Source organism: Lipophrys pholis (assembly GCF_963383615.2).
Source record: "Lipophrys pholis genome assembly, chromosome: 11".
NCBI classification, from domain to species: domain Eukaryota; kingdom Metazoa; phylum Chordata; class Actinopteri; order Blenniiformes; family Blenniidae; genus Lipophrys; species Lipophrys pholis.
Window position 1 is genome coordinate 4,699,775 of NC_137631.1, and position 19,677 is coordinate 4,719,451.

General features: G+C 44.1%; 1 protein-coding gene across 1 annotated transcript in view; it reads left to right on the plus strand.

Annotated features, from left to right (window-relative positions):
- The window catches only part of lrp5 (low density lipoprotein receptor-related protein 5), a 71,986-nt gene extending 53,755 nt beyond the window's left edge, over positions 1-18,231 (plus strand). The window contains exons 14-29 of the mRNA XM_080474870.1: positions 726-861; positions 1,679-1,923; positions 3,207-3,391; positions 5,846-5,994; positions 6,083-6,260; positions 7,395-7,591; positions 7,953-8,158; positions 8,238-8,428; positions 12,259-12,468; positions 12,559-12,684; positions 13,521-13,757; positions 14,138-14,248; positions 16,231-16,470; positions 16,555-16,697; positions 16,863-16,960; positions 17,387-18,231. Coding sequence (XP_080330996.1) covers positions 726-861; positions 1,679-1,923; positions 3,207-3,391; positions 5,846-5,994; positions 6,083-6,260; positions 7,395-7,591; positions 7,953-8,158; positions 8,238-8,428; positions 12,259-12,468; positions 12,559-12,684; positions 13,521-13,757; positions 14,138-14,248; positions 16,231-16,470; positions 16,555-16,697; positions 16,863-16,960; positions 17,387-17,711 — 2,977 coding nt within the window. The 3' untranslated portion in view covers positions 17,712-18,231. The remainder of the gene's footprint in view (positions 1-725; positions 862-1,678; positions 1,924-3,206; positions 3,392-5,845; positions 5,995-6,082; positions 6,261-7,394; positions 7,592-7,952; positions 8,159-8,237; positions 8,429-12,258; positions 12,469-12,558; positions 12,685-13,520; positions 13,758-14,137; positions 14,249-16,230; positions 16,471-16,554; positions 16,698-16,862; positions 16,961-17,386) is intronic.
- Positions 18,232-19,677: the final 1,446 nt, after the last annotated feature.

Consider the following 19,677-nt stretch of genomic DNA (forward strand, 5'->3'; position numbering starts at 1 on the left):
CTAATGTGATGTCGAGTTTCCATTGTGAATAAATTATCAGGTTATAATATTTTTTCATCATTACACACTTTGTTTTCTTAATCTGCACAAAATAGGAATATAATACAGTATTTCAAGAAGATAAAAACAAACTCTGCAGGAGTGGAAAGAAGCTCGAGGAGCTTTTATGAAATCCTCCCCATCAAGAAACATTATTGTTATGAAATGAAATATAAAATGATGAAGGAACAACAAGCAGGGAAAACTAACAAAGGAGTTAATAAAAACACATAACGTATCGGAATCAGTGGGATATTATTTGAACGGGAGATGATCAAATAATTTAACCTTAAAAACAACCAATGTGGAACGTTCTATTTAAAAAAGATTCGCCCATAAAGTTCCAGAGTTTGCACACAGTTGATGTTTGGAGGTACAACAAAGTAGTTACTGAAAGTTATTTGGGTTCCTCGTTCGGTGGGAGAGAATGTCTGAAGAGGAAAAAGTTGTAAACTGTGTCTGGAACGTTTTGTTCATCATTAATGAATTCATACATAAATGTATTTGTAGATTATTAATAGCTGAAATTGGTAAAAGTTTAAACTTTCTAAACAGAGGTGCATTTGCCTCTTGGATTCTTGAATATGAAAAGAATTGTATTCTTGTGAAGGTTGTAATAACTTTTGTAAATTGGACGAAACAAAGTACTTGCTTAATGACACTGAAATGTTTTCTTATCTCTCCAGGGACAACATCAGGAGCATTTCTCTGGGTACCAACAGCAACGATGTGGCCATCCCTTTGACGGGCGTCAGAGAGGCCTCTGCTCTCGATTTTGACGTCAGTGAGAGGAGAATTTATTGGACAGACATACTGGCCAAGGTGAGCGACTCCGGGCAACGTATATATTCCATTTACACAACAGCGGTTTCAAGCTTTCCTTGTGTTTTGGGATTCGTTTACAACAGTGGGCGGCACCACAAACCGGATTTAAGTGAATAAAACGGCCTTAATGAGACCTCAATGATATATGAAAAACAAATGTGATGTGTTCAGTTCAGGAAAGAAGCGCTGACGGAAGTGGAGTGTTTTTCAAAATAAAACTTTTGAAGTCATCCGGTGGTTGGGGACCCCTGGTTTACACCACGGCGGTGCTCAGAGCCAGTAGAATTCAGGTTCAATTCAAGTTTTTGAAAAAGGGTTTTGAAAAAAAGGTGTAACTTTCTGAAAACGCTCCGTCTGCGTCGCCGTGAAAGCGGGGGAAAATACAACTTTTCTGAAATGCTGCGACTGGTTGTAGTAAGTAGTTCTCCTCCACCTGCTCAGTAGACGGACAATAACAACAATGTCTTCCTCCGGAGTGTCATGACTCCCAGTCCATATTCTCCTGGGACTTAGTAGTTTTATAGTTGAGTTCTTTGTGTGCATGTGTGTGTGTGTGGTTTTAGTTCAAAAACAACCAACAGCACCCACTAAAGGCCCAACATGAAAACTACATCCTCTTCAGCTTTTCTGCCGTTTCTGTCATTTTCAAAAGGTTGCCGTGTGAAATGTGAAACCTTTCTGAAATAAAAACAGAAAAGCGATGCGTTTTCACGGTGTGATGAACAGGACCCACAAAGACAAGGCTTCCCTCCTTTATTGGAATGTCCACTTTACCGTTCTGCTCTCCTGTCGCTCCCCTCTCTCTTTCTATCAGACAATCAGCAGAGCGTACATGAACGGCAGCTCCGTGGAACACGTGATCGAGTTCGGACTGGACTACCCCGAGGGCGTAGCGGTGGACTGGATGGGTCGTAACATCTACTGGGCCGACACGGGCACGAACCGCATCGAGGTGGCCCGGCTGGATGGCCAGTACAGACAGGTTCTGGTCTATAAGGATCTGGACAACCCGCGCTCGCTGGACAACCCACACTCACTGGCACTGGATCCAGCCAATGGGTAAGACTGAAAAATCCATGTCCTTATGGAATAAATCTCACACTAAGGCAAACATAAAACAGAATCTAGAGCAAAGTGATGTGCTGAGAAAAAAGCCAAGACCTCAAAAAATGTTTTAGGAACAGTTATAAAATCAAACAGTCTCTAATGTGCAGAGGAGAGTCAATCCATGATTTAGGAGACACAACAGGGCCTCAAACATACCCCCGCCCGCAGGAGGCGCCAATCTGGCCAAAAGTCGATTATAGGAATGGATTTTTTTGGCAAATTTCTTAAAAGTAGTGGACACGACACAACACTGAGACGTGAGCTGAGATATCAGATACCATGAAAGCTGACAAACTGTTGGTTTAGGGTAAAAGCAATGCTGTCAGGGTGAGATTGTAAAAACACCCATAATGCAACAGCTGTAGGAGAAGTTGTATGGATATTGCATTGTTCTTTAGTTTCAATAAAATTGGCTTCATGTTGAGATTATAGTAATTTTTAGTAGTAATTTGTTGGTTTTGTTAAGATATCAACATTTTGATCACGTATATTCTGTGACACAACAAAGACAAACTTAAGTTTACATTTAGCAGAGGTCTCCAACCTCCGTCCTGGAAGAATGTGGCCCCTGGACTGAAATGTGATTGGCTGTGGACTGAGGCTAGAACCGGCGTTACGGGCTCCTTCTTGCGAGCTTTCGAACTAATCTGAAACGAGTCCAAAATAACGTGTCTTGGAGTAATCCAGGCGAGACGTGATGAAGTCATGGATTACTACTTCAAACAACAACTTTGTGAAGCAAAGCTGGAAGTGATTCATGATCCCAGCCCTGTTTTTTTGGAGGACAGGTTATTTTTATGCTGATGACTTCACCCTGGTTGAACCAGCGAGGACTCAGAAATGTCATTGTGTTGGTATGTAGGTGCATCAGCCAGCTTCGGGCCTCTTTTTCCCCCCCGTGTAACCTCCAGCTGGGATGATGCCATCAGACCTGGTTTGTTAACAAGGCCGACATTGTCACTGAGCCTCCGCAATCACATCATCCTTGACAACACCTCGTGAGGCCGAGTGGGTGTTTCGGCGCTGAGCGCCAGCTTGCAGAACTGTCACTCTCGTTGTAAAAGTCTTCATGATGTCAGCCCCGACTGCCTGGAGGCATCTGATGTCATTTGATCATCTCCCTAAACCTGCGCCGACATGAAGGGAGACGATAAAAACACAGCGGCGTTGTCCCGTTGAACTTTTTAAGTCCCACAGTGGAAACAGACTTGTGAAGCTGTGGCGTGTCTCTGCAGCTACATGTACTGGACGGAGTGGGGGGGTCGACCCCGGATCGCCAGAGCCTACATGGACGGCAGCACCATCATCACCCTGGTGGATAAAGTGGGACGTGCCAATGGGCTCACCATCGACTACGTGGACCACCGACTGTACTGGACGGACCTGGACACCTGCATGATCGAGAGCACCAACATGCAAGGTTTGAACACACCAACGTGTGCGGAGTCATTACGACAGTCACCAAAACGCACTCGTAGAATAAAAGACAAGAGGAGAAAAGGGGGGGGGGGGGGTGAAAAAAGAAAGGAAGAAAAAATATGAGGAAAGAGGAAAATAGAGAAAAAATAAACTGAAAAAAGCAGGGGACAAAAGAAAAGAGACAAAGTAGGAAATTGGATAAAGGAGGAAAAAGGAAAGAATACGGAGAAAATAAAAATATTGGAAGAAGAATGGGGGCGGGGGGGGACTAACACATTTAATCCACAGAAACCAACATCAATAGATGAAATAACGTCTACCATGACTCAGGGATTAAAACACTGATACTGGATCATCAATTGTTTTGATTCCTGTATAACTGGACAGAATTGTGGTTTGTGGGATTGGTTTGTTATAAATCTTTTCCTTCTGATCACTTAGATGAGTCAAGTAGTACAACTGAGTCATGACATGTGGTGGAGTCATGATTTAAAGCTCTCTTCACCCCCCAGGATAAACACCAGGGTGTCAAATGAAGCTCCTGTTAGATTTGATCCAGGTTTACTTGGAATTTTTAAAGAGCTCATAAATCTTCTCCTGTCATTGTAAATACTCAATTCATGAAGCAAGATGTTATCCCGTTACAAGGTGACTTGTTCGATTCCCCATCTGACCCTGAGTGTGCGTCGATGTGTCCTTGGGCAAGACACTGAGACTCGAGACGTCCCCAGTGTGTTTGTAGCTGGGTGAACATGATGATTTTTTTATTTAAAACAGGAGAAAAAAGGGACCAGATGTTGGAATATTTCTTTTGATTGATTGTGTGTTTAAAATGCTGACTCAGCATATTCAATTAGGAAGAAGTTCAGTGCGTTTGCGCTGCTTAAGTTTGGAGAAGCAGGACTATTGAATCTATTGATCGACTGGATTCGTACGCACTAAAAAGATTGGATCAGGATAGTTTAGTGAATGACGAGCCAAAGAAACGCATCCAGACAGCAAAGGAGTGGGGTGTGTTCTAAACCTCTTCATAGAGTTTACAGCTGGGCTGTCAAACATAAGGCCCATGGGCCAAAACCGGCCTGCAAGAGGCTCTAATCCCGCCGCAAAACCACCAAGCAAATGGTAAAAATCTCTTAGAAAACATTTTTTTAACAACAAAACACTTGAGACCTGAGCTGAGAAATTCTTCTTCTTCTTCTTAGTATAATTATTATTATTATTATTATTATTATTATTATTGTTCTTCTTTTTCTTCTTCTTAGTATTATTATTATTATTATTATTGTTCTTCTTCTTCTTAGTATCATTATTATTATTATTATTATTATTATTATTATTATTATTGTTCTTCTTCTTCTTAGTATAATTATTATTATTATTATTATTATTGTTCTTCTTCTTCTTAGTATCATTATTATTATTATTATTATTATTATTATTATTATTATTATTATTATTATGCAACAGCCATATGAGAAGATTGAAGTCATTTTCTCTACTAGTTGTTTGGTGTTGTGAAAACAACATTTTCATCACCTATACTCTGCGCCACACCAAAGGAAAACTTTAAAGTTTAGATTTAAATGGTTATTATGGCACTACTTTACCGGTCCAGCCCGCTCGAGATGAAATTGGGCTGAGTGTGGACCCTGACGTTTGACACCCCTGATTTAGATGAACAATGCAAAAAAAAAAAAATATTTGTAAAACTTGATGGCTTTTCCTGTAGTGCCACCATCAGGCTGACATGGAAGTGTCCTATGAATCCTGATGATAGTATTTTCTTTGGACTCTAAATCCATTCATCAAGTCAATAAATCTGATGAGGGAGTAGGAAGTCCATCAGAGGATAGTAACACAACAGTGCTATCGAGACACAAAAAACCTGGAAAAGCTGAAAAAACATTGGATAAAGACATAAACAACTTGTAAGATCTCAGAGAGAAAGACCTCGAACCCCTAAACCCAGGAACCGGGGTCTTTTTCTGTCACCTTTGTGCCCCGGCAGGGAGCGCAATATTCGCTTTATGTCACCTTAGTTGACAACAGTAAATACTTCTGGTGGGAGTATTGTTTTAATTTGGGCTGCACGATATATCGGCTATCATATGGGAATCAGTTAATTTGAGTCATTAAAAATGTTTTCATAAAATGTACCTAATAGATAAAACAATCGGTGTGTGCATGCTTTCTTTAGGCTTAACGCACACAATGTGCAGACGGCAATACAAGAATACAGTCAGAAAATATTGCAATTTACATATTTAATTGATGAATTATTGTACAAAAAACTCTGAAATAAACAGAAAGGTTTTTTAAATTCACAGCTTATTTCTACACCAGCAATTTGAATATCGGTTATTGGTTTCATGTCTGTGTGTTTCTACTTTTATTTTTGACTGATGACATTCTTAATGGAATGAGTGTTGACAATGTTGTCTGTTCTCCGCAGGCCTTCAGAGGGAAATCATCGTGGATGACCTGCCACACCCTTTCGGTTTGACCCAGTACCGTGACTTTATTTACTGGACAGACTTCAACCTGCGCAGCATTCAGAGAGCCGACAAACGCAGTGGACTCAACCGCACCGTGGTGCTGCAGGTACAAGACGCACTCTCATTTGTGTCCCGTCATTTCGCTTTGTCGAGGTTCACGTGCTTCAGCGTGTCCCCGTCACTGCGTCCCTCAGGGCCAGCTGGAGCTGATGCTGGACATCCTGGTGTTTCACTCCTCGCGGCAGGACGGCTCCAACGAGTGCTCGCATAACAACGGGAACTGTGCTCACCTGTGCCTGGCCATGCCTGCTGGAGCGCAGTGCCGCTGCGCCTCACACTACACCCTCAGCGCCGACGGACGCAACTGCAGCTGTAAGTGCCGAGCTCATACGTGCAAACGTCTGACTGCCTCCACTTGAATATTTGGAGAAACGTCTTTACAGGAAGCGCTGCAGTGCAGCTTTACACCCTTAAAAACAAGCTGCTGTTGTAACTTTACTGTTTCCTTCCCGTCACTGTCAATTAAATAACACAAGCGTGTTGGCATAAAATACAATAATAACATCAAAATGATGAATAAACTTAAAAACAAAACTCTCACGAGGCTCCAACTAAGGTCCTGATCACACGACAAGTCAAAACGCATGGTTTGTGTGTTTTTGCTTCAGAAAAGTTTTGTTTTTACAGCGATTTGAAAACAACTCTGATAACTATGTTGTGAGCATGTCGGGCCACTAGTTGGTGCCGTTGTTTTAGTAATGAAACCACACACAGGTGGAGCAGAGAACCATAAACCATAAATGATGATAATGGGACATCCGTATGGCCAGACGGTGAAGTTGGATTGTTATTACAGTCACTCTCCTCTATAAAACTACCAAGTCCCAGGAGGAAAGTTTGTGTTTTCCTGGGTTTCTATCTGGAGTTGGAGTGGTTTTAAAACGTTTCCAGTGGCTCTGACCACCCTTAGTAAAAGTAAAAGGACACCCAAAACGCAACGAGGGTTTTAGGTTTTCACTTGAAAACTTTGCATAAACAAGGCCTGAAATTGGCAAAAGGTTGTCACTTGTTCAGAGAAACATTCTCTGAAGCCTTGAGCGGCCCGAGTCAGCGCCGAGCTCTTCTGTCACACACATTATATCGGCAAAATGGGAGGCACGCTTTTAAGAGTACTGATTAGTAATGTTTCCTCTGTTTTCTATCCAGGCTGAAGTGTGTCAGGTTAAAGAAACAAGACTTTGTGTCGCTCTTACATAAAACAATTCAAATAAACAGATTTTTCTTAAACTTATTCATCCTGAGATCTAGTTAGGTTTTGTTTGGAGGCTTTATGCCTTTTTGGATTGCACAATTAAAAAAAAAAAAGAAATGAGTTAAATTATGAACTCGTGATTTTGTCTGTGTTTGCGAGTGAAGAAATCAGGATGCTTGTTTGACGTCTCCAAAAGCTCAGGTCTCTTCACAAGCCACGCTTGACTCCTTCCTTCTCGTCCTCTCTGTCTGCAGCTCCTTCCAGTTTCCTGCTCTTCAGCCAGAAGGCCAGCATCAGCAGGATGGTTTTGGGGGAGCAGAGCCCCGACATCATCCTGCCCATCCACGTCATGAGGAACGTCCGAGGCGTCAGCTACGACCCGCTGGATCGCCTCGTCTATTGGCTGGACGGCCGGCAGAACATACGGCGGGCCAGAGATGACGGAGCCATGGTAAGAGTCGAGAGGTTTATTTGTCACTCACCAGGTATACAAGTGCAACATGTTGCACAGGCTGTGCAAAACAGATTAAATTAAAAAAAATGGCAAAGTATGGATGGATATCTGCAAAATGGTATAAACAGAGGAAGAACAAAGAAGTATACAAGTATATAAGGAACAGCCACTAATCAAAGGTCAACGCCAATAAAATATTAGAACGGAGCAGCATGTAACTGGGGCTGTTGTGTCCTGGTTCAGAAGTTTTTCCTGATTTGCACACACTCTGCACACATTGACACACAGAAGAGACACAGGAAGCCGTCAGTGAAGCCGTTTGTGAGTCTGTTTCTAAATGTTTTGTGTTTGTCTGTAGGCTTCGATGATAGCGAGCAGCACAGCCCAGCCTGTAGACAACCAGGTTCATGACCTGAGTCTGGACCCCTACAGCCGCCACATCTACTGGACCTGTGAGACCACCAACACCATAAATGTGCAGAGGATGGACGGTCACACCGTCGGTGTGGTCGTCAAGGACGACACGGACAAGCCACGGGCCATCGTGGTCAACGCTGAGAAAGGGTGAGACTCTCTCAGGCCGGCTGCAGCTCCACACCATAAAGTCTCGGTTCCATTACAAGACGTGCGTCCATGTGTGCAGGTACATGTACTTCACCACTGTGCAGGAGCGCTCGGCGAAGATCGAAGGAGCCAGTCTGGACGGGACGGAGCGGGAGTCGTTGTTCACCACCGGCTTGATTCGGCCTGTAGCTCTAGCTCTGGATAATAAGCTGGGGAAACTCTTCTGGGTGGATGCGGATCTGAAACGCATCGAGAGCAGCGACCTGACGGGTAAATCTCCACAAACACATAGGAGTCATTTCGACAGGTACCAGTGAAGAGAGAATCTGAAGAGCTGCGTTGAAGCAAACTCCTATGAAACACCACATTTAAACAACACCACAGTCAAAACCAGGAGGCATGTCTGTAATTAAAATACATTAAACACAGGGATGGATCGATACCACTTCTTTAAAGGATGAGTACTAACCTTTAGCTACTTGCTGATATCGAGAATCGATATGAGTACTTATTAAATGCCATTGAGAATAATTTATACTCCATACGCAAACAATATATGAAGACTGCGTGTTGCCAAAAAACCCCTCCAACAGTCTCCAAGGCTCCAGGTTACGACTGTGCCTACAGTATGCATAGAGCAGAGAGTAGAGCCTTTCTACACACTGTCCAGTGTGTACTGTACACTGTACACTGTACACTGTAGACTGAGGGACCCAGCTCGCTGTTAAAGAGTGTATCAGTCAGACTTTAATCAAGTTCAGCATGTAGCATCGCTGGTGTGTGAGCCCTCTTTAGCATGTAGCATGTAGCATGTAGCATGTAGCACAGGTCAGAGTAAAATCCTCCTGATCCACTGGGCAGTTAAAATAATAAGTGACATCAGTCTAACGCTGCAGGTCCAAACGTCTCTGGTGATTAAGTTGCTGGTGATTAAGTTGCTGGTGTTTAAGTTGCTGCTGTTGTACTAACTGTCTTTCTCCTCCTTCTGACATTTTTGGAGAACATCATTTACAGTCTGTCCTACTTTTGTCAACCTGCTGCTGATGTTGTTGACGGATGACGTCATGTAGTACTCACCAGGTTGTATCGAAGATCTTCAGGGGTACAAGCACTCTGTGCAGTGTCGGACCCGATACTTGATACTGGTATCGGTCTCGGTATCGGTGCCTAGTTAGAATCACTTTTCACGCGCAGAAGAAAGAACTTTGTTATGGTATATAAATATTGATAGTTTAACATGAGAATTGATCCAGAAACATATAATTTGATGTATGAGTTGTCTTGTCGTCTCTCTTGTTAAAACTCCTCATACAGGTTGAGATAAAACACAGACATTCCATTTTTTTTTGTTGTTGTTGTTGACTTTGATGAAAAAAATCCCCAAATGGTTGAATTCAGTTTGTCTTTTCATTTGTGGGACTCCTGGAGCTGAAACCTACAGACAGACAGGTATGAGTACAGTCATTGCAGACTTTCATGGCTTATTAATAGCCTTGTGTTGCCACTTTGAAAATATTTGACCAAAAACAGACATGTGCAGAAGACATTACGCACACAGGCTGAAAGTATTTATGGGGCTGAGGCTGGAGAACAGAGATGGAGACTGATTCCGCAGCAGTGTTTGAGTTAGACTGCTTTTGTTTTCATTCAGAAAATCAAACACGCACATCAACGACAAGGAAAAGATGCCTGCTGCTGTGTTGGCGGATCAAATGTAAAATGTACAAAGCTGTCTCTGTCGTCATGCGGTGTCTGTAGTCTGCAGTCATGTAGAGACTCTACTACACGGTCACATGATATCACTACCTAATAGATATGCATATGATTTATAATGTAGATTATTTTCTTGGAGTTTTTTAAGCTCTTCTTGAGGTGAGATGTCTGAATGCACCATCAGTTTAAATATGATGATGTGCTTGGCCGGGTCACCCTTTCCCATTTCCGTCTCAATGGGTCCTTCCTGGTTGACTACAGATGAAATGAATCAGGTGGACATTGAGGCCTCGTTTCCATAACAGCGTTTTCAAGTGAAAGACGGAAAACTTTCATCGCATTTCGCGTGTCCATTTACACAACACCGACGCTCGGAGCCACGTAAAATGCAAGTTGTTAAACAATGGTCCTCAAGGCAGAATCTTCTGAAAATGCTCCAACGTGTAAATGAAGGGGAAAAAAAAAAAGGTTTTGAAAACCTTTGGGTGTGTTTTTGAGTATTGTTCTCTGCACCCATTTGTGTGCGATATCGTTACAAAAACAACCAACAGCATCCACTAGTGGCAAAACATGCTAACTACATAATTTCCATGTAAACGGACATCGTTGCCATGTAAACGCAAAACTTTTCTGAAACCAAAAAAAAAAGTGTATTTACTTGAAACATTGCCGTTTAAACGGGGCCAGAAACGTTTTTTCTAGCTCCGTCCTAAATCTGTCCAGAGGGTCATTTTGAGGATCAGATAAATACACAATGCATGAAGTTTCTAGCCGGGATTAATGTTACTTCAGGTCATTTTAGTGGTTTTTCTTCCTTTCTGCACAGAGACAGCGTTTGTCTTTGAGACCTGCTGGTCAACCGAAAGACAAAAATTCACTAAAGCCCATTTTGCTCTGCCAGCCTGAGTGTGCCACCAACTCCGATTTCTTCTTTCTGTGTGGACAAAAACATAAAGAAAACACATCATTACACGATCCACACTGTCTCAGCAGTAACACCTGTATAACCTGACTAAAGGTGTCTCACGTGCTGCAACTAATACCTCAACATTAACATCAGATTGTGTTTTGTACAGTCGGCAGAGTTTTGTAAGAGAATATAACACAAATAAAAAACAAATAAAAAACAAAACAAAAAACAAAACAAAAAAAAAAGTCTCAGAACACCTGCATAAAGTACTGTTTGTTGAAGACATCATATAATGTAATGGATGGATTACAAGTGGCTCTATTGGTGATGGTTTTTTTTTTTTGAAGTCTTATTGTTGATGACAGTTTTTTTTTTGTTTTTAAACTTTGATTTTTTTTGCTTTTTCAAACAACATGCATGAACATACAATACAATTGAGGGCAAGGATATTTACAATTATAGAAGAAAAAAAAAGAATATACTATAATCAACAAGTAGGAGCAATGCACAGGTTTTTGCTAGATTATGTACTCAAATATACACAGTCCTTAAGAGTTTTTGATGCTATCCTATTTTTCCCAGGATTCCTTTCCTTTGTAGTCTTAGTGTGAAAGTCAATATCTCCATCTTGTGAATCAGGTGTATTATGTTTTTAAGCCGTTTCATGGTGGGTGGGTCCCTCTGCAGCCAGGTTTTGGTTATTGCCTTTTTGCTCGCCACCATAATGACCCTCAGCAGGTGTGAGTCTTGTTGATGACCGTTTTAAAGTTCACGGCTCGGTGCTTCTCAAGCGTTCCCCTGAAGGAGCCAAATGTTGTCAGTGTTAACATTGTAAACCTGGACGACTCCACCACACTCTGTACAGTTACGAAAAGGTTGAAGGAACCTCATAATGCAGTCTTTGTTCTGTTCCGTAACATTGAGTTCCTTTCCTCTGAGGATGAACTCTTTGGGTTTTCACTCCGTCTCGGGGGTGTTTGGTGGTCTGGAGCTGCTTCACCTCCAGGTTTCAAACTTTCATTCTCCAGTTTTTCAACACTAAAGATGCATTCAGCTCTGATTTTGCCCATTGATTCAATGGAGCCGCATTCTATGTAACTCCCTTTGTACAGTCTTTTTTTTTTTTTAACATTCATCATTCTCTTTAGAATGATGTGCTGCCATTTTTTCTCCTCCTGCGTAATTTGTGAGCTTACTTTTATACTTTTAAACTGCGTGGAGACAGGATGTTCATGTTTGCAGTATCTTAAAACTTTTGAATAGTAATTTAAAATATATATATATCTTTAAATAATACTTTTGTAATGTAAACACTTAAACCGAGTAGTTTTGTGACATAAATTAAATGCTGACTCACCTATTTTTAGGATAGAAAACCCCTTATACCCCTTAAAATCCAGAGATATTCATGTTGTGGTAGTTTCACCAATTCAGATGCTATTTTCTTTTTTCATGTGTCGTCCCGTCGTCTTTCCAGGAGCCAATCGCATCGTCCTGCAGGACTCCAACATCCTGCAGCCCATGGGTTTGACCATTCTGGCTGATCATCTGTACTGGATCGACCGGCAGCAGCAGATGATCGAGAGGGTGGACAAACTGACCGGGGACGGGCGCACACGCATCCAGGGCCGGATATCGTACCTGACCTCCATCCACGCGGTGGAAGAGATGGACCCCAAGGAGTTTGGTACTTTATACACACATACACCAGGCAGCCGCCGCCGCCGCCGCCTTCTTTTTTCCTGCATCGATAGTGACGACGGCTTCTTCTCCGCAGCGTCCCACCCCTGCTCTCGGGATAACGGCGGCTGTTCTCACATCTGCATCTCTAAAGGTGACGGCACGCCGCGCTGCTCGTGCCCCATGCACCTGGTGCTGCTGCAGGACTTACTGCACTGTGGAGGTGAGCAGCAAGCATCAGGCTCCGTTCACACGGCAACGTTTCAAGTGGAAGTGCATAGTTTTTTTTGCGTTTTCCTTTCAGAAAGGTTTTGCGTTGGGATGTTCGTTTATCTAGAAATTGCAGGAAAAATTTAAAACAATTTTTGTTTTTGTAATGAAACCACACAAATATGCTCAGAGAACAAAACACGACTAACGTGAACATGAACCTTTTTAAAAAGCCTTTTCTTAATTGTTTTTATGGTGTTCCTTTTGATCCCCTAAACCCCTGACTTTTTAACAGTTTTTAACTTACCTTTTAAATCATATCTGGGGTTTTTTTTGTGGTACTTTGAGATTGTGTAAATACGGTGGTCTGGAAGTGCAAAACACTACAAACTTCAGAAAACCCTTCCCAATCCCCCCCAAAAAACGTTTTGGGAAATGTAAAATGCGTTCTAAATACCATGTATTATTATTATTATTATTATTATTACTATTACTATTATTATTATTATGATTATGATTATTATGATTATTACTATTATTACTATTATTACTATTATTATTATTATAAAACTATACAGACATTCGTATGGACAGATAATGAAGTTGCATTTTTTTCACGGTGACTGTCAACTATAAAACTATAAAAGTTCCAGGACAATCTGAACTGGGAGTCATGACACTCTAGACGAGAGGAAACGTTGTTGTTACCGTCCATCGACTCCCAAATGTGCAAAAGAACTTATTTACTACAGCCGGAGACGGAGCCCGAGCGTGTTCTGGAAACTAAACTTTCCAGCAGGTTCCCCTCGAAACGTGTCCTCACACTCGTTCCTCTCTCCGCCCCCCCAGAGCCTCCGACCTGCTCCACGGAGCAGTTCACCTGCTCCACCGGGGAGATCGACTGCATCCCCATGGCGTGGAGGTGTGATGGTTTCCCCGAGTGTGACGACAGCAGTGATGAAGACAACTGCCCCATCTGCTCCACCTCGCAGTTCCAGTGTGACAAAGGAGGCTGCATTGATGGTCAGAGACGCTGCAACGGCGAACCGGACTGTGCTGATCACTCAGACGAGCAGGACTGTGACAGTAGGTCCACACAGCAACTCACTTCAACTTAACACACTTCATCTTGACCCTCCGTGCTACGTGAGCATATTTCCTAACAGTCCATACATTACTGAGGGAAATCTTTCAGCAGCATTTTAAGTTGAAAGGGACATTTTTTGGGAGTAATGAATCCAATTTGAACCGAACTCCACTTTGTAGCACATTGCAGGTTTATTTCTCATGGTCCAGCCCTCATACAGTCAGGTGGCGCTTGTTTCTACCTAACAGACATTTGTGAAAACGACGGAGAAAGCATGTACAGTTGAAACTGCATAGCCAACACATATTCAGAGGGAGACGGAGGCAGGGGTTGTGTAAGCAGTGATGGAGGAATTGACCTCCCTGTGTGTCTCCTCCAGGCATCTGCCCTCCAAACCAGTTCCGCTGTGGCGACAACCAGTGTATCACCAAGAAGCAACAGTGTGACAATTACTCCGACTGTCCCGACGGATCCGATGAGCTGTCCTGTGGTAAAAACAGAAACACCCGTTTTAGTTCTCGTCTTTCCTCACGTCTCTCTCGGGCCCTGTTTACACGACAACGTTTTCAGGTGGCAATGCAAAACTTTCTTAGTGTTTTGGGTTTTCTGTTTACGCGACAACGTTTTCAGGTGGCAATGCAAAACTTTCTTAGTGTTTTGGGTTTTCTGTTTACGCGACAACGGTGCTCAGAGCCGCTGGAAACACAACTTTGTGAAAATGCCTCCCAAAGTGGAATTGTTTTTTGACAATGCTCTATCGCCATGGAAACGGAGGAAAACACATCTTTTCTGAAACTCTTCTACTGCAGTTGCGCTCCACAGCTGTCGTAAATAATTCTTCTGCACATGCCCAGTAGATGGACAATAACAAACATGGCGGCCTCCAGTGTCATGACTTCCAGTCCAGATTCTTCTGGGACTGAGTGGTTTTCTAGTTGAGAGTCACTCGTAATAACAATCCAACTTCGTTATCTGTCCATTCGAATGTCCGTGTACTCGCCATTGTTATTGTTTATTGTGTATTGTTCCCTGCGCGCATGTGTGTGTGGTTTCATTACAAAAACAACCAACAGCGCCCACTAGTAGCCCAACATGAAAACTACATTTTCTCGTTCACGTTGTCAGCGTTTCTGCCGTTTCTGTGTAAACAGACATTGTTTTCCAGAATGTTGCTGTGTAAACAGGAAACGTTTCTAAGATAAAAGTGCAACAGCAATGAGTTTTCACTGGAAACATTGTCGTTTAAACACGTCCTTAAGGCCACTGCACACTGTGCGAGTTTTGACCGTCGCAGACAAAAGATAACAATGGTGAGGTCTTGTCATATCTTTGGTCTTGGCTCTAAATCGGTGGTCCTTCGTCACGCTGTGAGACCGGGTCAAGGACGGCCGTTGTCCTGGTCTGGCGACCAAAGACAACCTGTGATAAAGTCCAGACAGTGTCAGATATTTGGGGTGATGGTGACTGATGGCAGCCAGCTAAACTGGCCACATGCGTACGGAGTCGATGTTTGAAGCCACTTTGATCGTCCATTCTAAACGATATCATGAGAAGACTTGGAGTGCGTTGCATTAAGACCCCGTTCACACCACAACGAATACGAGTGCATCCGCAGAACTTTCTTCACTTTTGGGGGGTCTGTTTACACGGCACCAGTTTAGATCCACTGTATCAGCAAAGTTTTTATCCTGATTCCAAAGGTGGAAAGATTCTGCCGGAGGCTATGAGCGCTCTTACTGCACATGTACTGTAAACAAACATGGCGGACCCGTAGTGGTTTGACTCGCGGTCGGTATTCTAGTTTTATCGTCCAGATCAGTAGTTTAATAGTTGAGACTCTCCCCTGATAGCATCTGATTCGTCATCAGTCCATACGGATGCCGGATTCTCTCCATTTTTTTAACGTTTACAGCGTATTGTTCTCTGCACACACGTCTGTGTGGTTTCATTGCAAATACAAGCAACAGCGCCCTCCCATGGCCCGGCATACTAACTACATCGTTGTCAGTGGGTCTGCTGCTGCAGTGTAAACACACTCCTTTTTTTAATGGATTAGGTGTTTCGTGATCATGGAGTGTGTTTTGTTGGAAAATTAAAGACCATAACAGTAAAGTATAACGTAAACTTCTAGTAGATGTTAACAATTACTTCAGGTTCCCAAAATTAGCATCCCAAGCTATCCTCTCTTTCTGAGCTACTGCTCCGTCTTCCTTCTCCTTTTTTTGGAATTTCTCTCCAAACACATAAATGCCACGCTGGCGAAGGCTGTTTATGTTTAGGATGTGTTATTGTTGCGCAATCACGTCGACTCACACTGTCGTAGGCGGCGATTCAGCTTGTGTTTTCATCTGCACACAGATCATTAGATTTGCGTTGAACAGTGTGGTGGGCTGCGAACTTATACGATTGTTCAAATCTGCAGGAGCCTTAAGACTTCACGTCTTTCTCACATTAGTGTGTTTTCTCTTGTAGAGTACGTGTCTCCTCCATCCAGCGGCATCCCCAACACCGGCTCCAACACCATCGGGCCGGTCATCGCCATCATCCTGCTGGTGTTTGTGATCGGGGGAGCCTACTTCCTCTGCCAGCGTGTGGTGTGTCGGCGCTACAAAGGGCCCAGCGGGACGTTCCCCCACGAGTACATCAGCGGAACGCCTCACGTGCCGCTCAACTTCATCGCCCCCAGCAGCTCTCAGCACGGCACCTTCCAGGGTAAGAGCAGACCTGCAGGAGTGGAGCAGCGTTCCTGTCCGTGGAGGTGTGAGTGAAATTTAGTGTGTGCGTGTGTGTGTGCAGGTATTTCCTGTGGGAAGTCCATGATGAGCTCAGTCAGCCTGATGGGAAGCAGCAGCAGCGGCGCGCCGCTGTACGACAGGAACCACGTGACCGGAGCCTCGTCCAGCAGCTCCTCGTCCACCAAGGGGGCTTTCTACCCCCAGGTACACACACACACACACACACACACACACACACACACACACACACACACACACACACACACACACTGTACACATGTTTCTGTTTCTGTGTTCTATGGGGAATTAAAAAAAGAAAAAGAAAAAGATTAATAAGATTTCTGAATGTTGTTTTCTGCTTGTTGATAGATCCTGAACCCTCCTCCGTCCCCGGCCACTGACCGCTCCCTTTATAACGCAGAGATCTTCTATTCCTCCAACAGTCCCTCCACCACCAGATCGTACAGGTACTCTCTCTCCTCCACATCACTGCGTTCAAATACAATCAAATCTGTGTTCTCAAGTTCACTTCCATTTATCTGGAGACAAGTATCAGATAATAATTTTATGAAGTATTGAGCGAAAGAATAAATGCTGGGAAAAATATATCTATCAACATGAATCCAACTTGTTGTAGCAAAGGGAAGAGTTGAAGTAGTGGTGGAGCCGATACGATCCGGTATCGGGTTCCCATATCAACGTAATGCTGTGTGAACTAAAACCCAAAACGCAATAAAAATGTAGAATCTTCACAGCTTTTAGTTTTTTACTTTTCTCCTTTGAAACGAGTCGACGTTCATTTGATGAAGCTTTTGCACAACGTGGTTCTAATGGAGGCCTGCTGATGAACCCGGAGCCTCCTGGTGGTTAATTCTGTGTTTCCTCTCCCTCAGGCCCTACCACCCGGTCCGCGGCGCCGCCCCCCCCACCACACCCTGCAGCACCGACGTCTGCGACAGCGACTACACCCCCCACCCTCCCCCGCCGGGCCCGCCGTCCTCGGCGGGCCGCTGGAAGGCCTCGGGCCACGGCGGCCACGGCAAGCAGAACAAGTACTACATGGACCTGAACTCAGACTCTGACCCGTACCCGCCGCCGCCCACCCCCCGCTCCCAGTACATGTCGGCCGAGGAGAGCTGCCCGCCCTCCCCCTCCACCGAGCGCTCCTACTTCCACCTGTGCCCCCCTCCCCCCTCCCCCTGCACCGACTCCTCGTGACCCTCCTCCGAGAAGAAAGGGATGAAGATCAGCTTTATACAGAAACCTGCCGGGCTGTCACCGCTCGCTCGCGCTGCTTATAACTTGCCGGTTCGGCTCCAGTGCCTTGCTCAAGGTCCCTACGTCTCACATCGGTCATTTCATCATTCCAGTCATCTCGCAGCTCTCGGGAGGACGGCGTCTGATCGTTCACTCGCTCGCTTCTAGGGAGGAGAAAGAGGGAGGGAGGAGGAAGGCGGAGGGAGGAGGAGAAAGGGGGAAGGCGGAGGGATCATGTTCGCCTCAGGATGCTGCCAAGAGACGTGATGAATCCAACCAGCAGCTCCACTTTGAAACATTGATTCCTTCGTATGAAGGAAACGCTCTCCGCCCGGCTGCTGTCTGGACTCAGAGCGAGCAGGAGATGCCGCTCACTCTCCTCCTCCTCCTCCTGCTGCTGCTCCTCCTCCTCCTCCTCCTCCGTCACGGCACCACCGTACAAAGTGATTCAGAAAACCAGTGGAATTTATTCATCTTTTTTTTGTTAAGTCCTGCGGGCTGATCCACCACCTCACCAGCAGGACAGCTGCAGCAGTGCATGAATTAATGACTGGACCTCAGTGTGCATGAGTGCAGGTGAATGTCTGGAGTGAAAGAGTTTCAATGACTGAATGAATGTGAATAATTCTGACTGAACCGGGTGCATGGATGGAAACGACCCTCGACACCCCCCAACCCCCGAGTCCCCGTTGGTCCTCCTCACGTCCACAAACCAAATGAATCTGCACATAGACAGCTGTTGTACAGATGTGTAATGAAGTCAGTGAAAATGCTTTTTGTTGTGAACACGTTTTTATCACATTTATTTTCTTCCAGTTTACCAAAAGTATGTTTGCTGCTATCATGTACATACTATATTACTATATCACTACACAGAAAGGCCAAAATGACCACTCTTGTACTGACTGTAGATTATGAAGCTATTTTACAGGTAATAACAGATAATTCTTCTAGTGTTCCTTGTACTTTTTGTGTGTAGGTCTTTGTGTGTTTTGTTGTGTGTCGGCTGCCACGTCTGGTTTGAAGGAGTCATGAAAGGCTTCACCGCTTCCAGGTGAGACGTCGGATTGTTCCAGAAGCAGCTGCATGTCTCAATGTGTCCCGAACGGATCTTTGTTCCTTCCTCTTCCGTCTCGTCTGTCCTACATGTTTTTTTGAAGTTTTGATGAACTCGGCACCGTCCCTGCACAGAGTGGCCGTGACGCAGGGCTGCGCTTCGGTGTGACACACACTTCGTACAGTGAACGTTGCTGCGACTGCACTTTGAAAACACAGAGTCACGGCAACACCAAGGCTTTTCCGTCGCTTCACCAGATATCTGAACCACTACCTGGATGGAAGATCATGCCTTACATCAGGGGTGTCCAGCAAATATTTCGGGTGGGGGGGGGGGGGGGGGGCACGACTAAACGAAGTATTAACAACATTTTTACCAGATTCTCAGTAAATGCAACTGTTTCCAATTAATTTACTTAGGATCGCGGTGGTTTAGGCCCTGTTTACACAACGTTTCGAGTGAAAACGCATCGTTTTACATTTACACAGCAACGGCAGAAACGCTGAAAGTGATGTAGTTCTCATGTTAGACCACTAGTGGTCGCTGTTGTTTGTTATGCTATAAATATTAACAATGGGAAACCACAGACTTTTGGACAGACGACCAAGTTGGATTCTTAATACGGTGACTGTCAACTCTAAAGCTACCAAGTCCCAGGAGAATCCGGACTGAGAGTCATGAGGAAACGTTGTTCTACTGAGCATGTGCAGAACTATTTCCTACTGCCGTGTTGCGCATGAACAGTAGTAGCATTTCAGAAAAGTTGTGTTATCTACATGGAGACAGAGTCCTCGCGTTTCCAGCTAGTTGTTTTTTTCCTTCCTTTTCCACGGAGTCGGAGCATTTTTGAAAAAAGTTCCACCTTGGGAG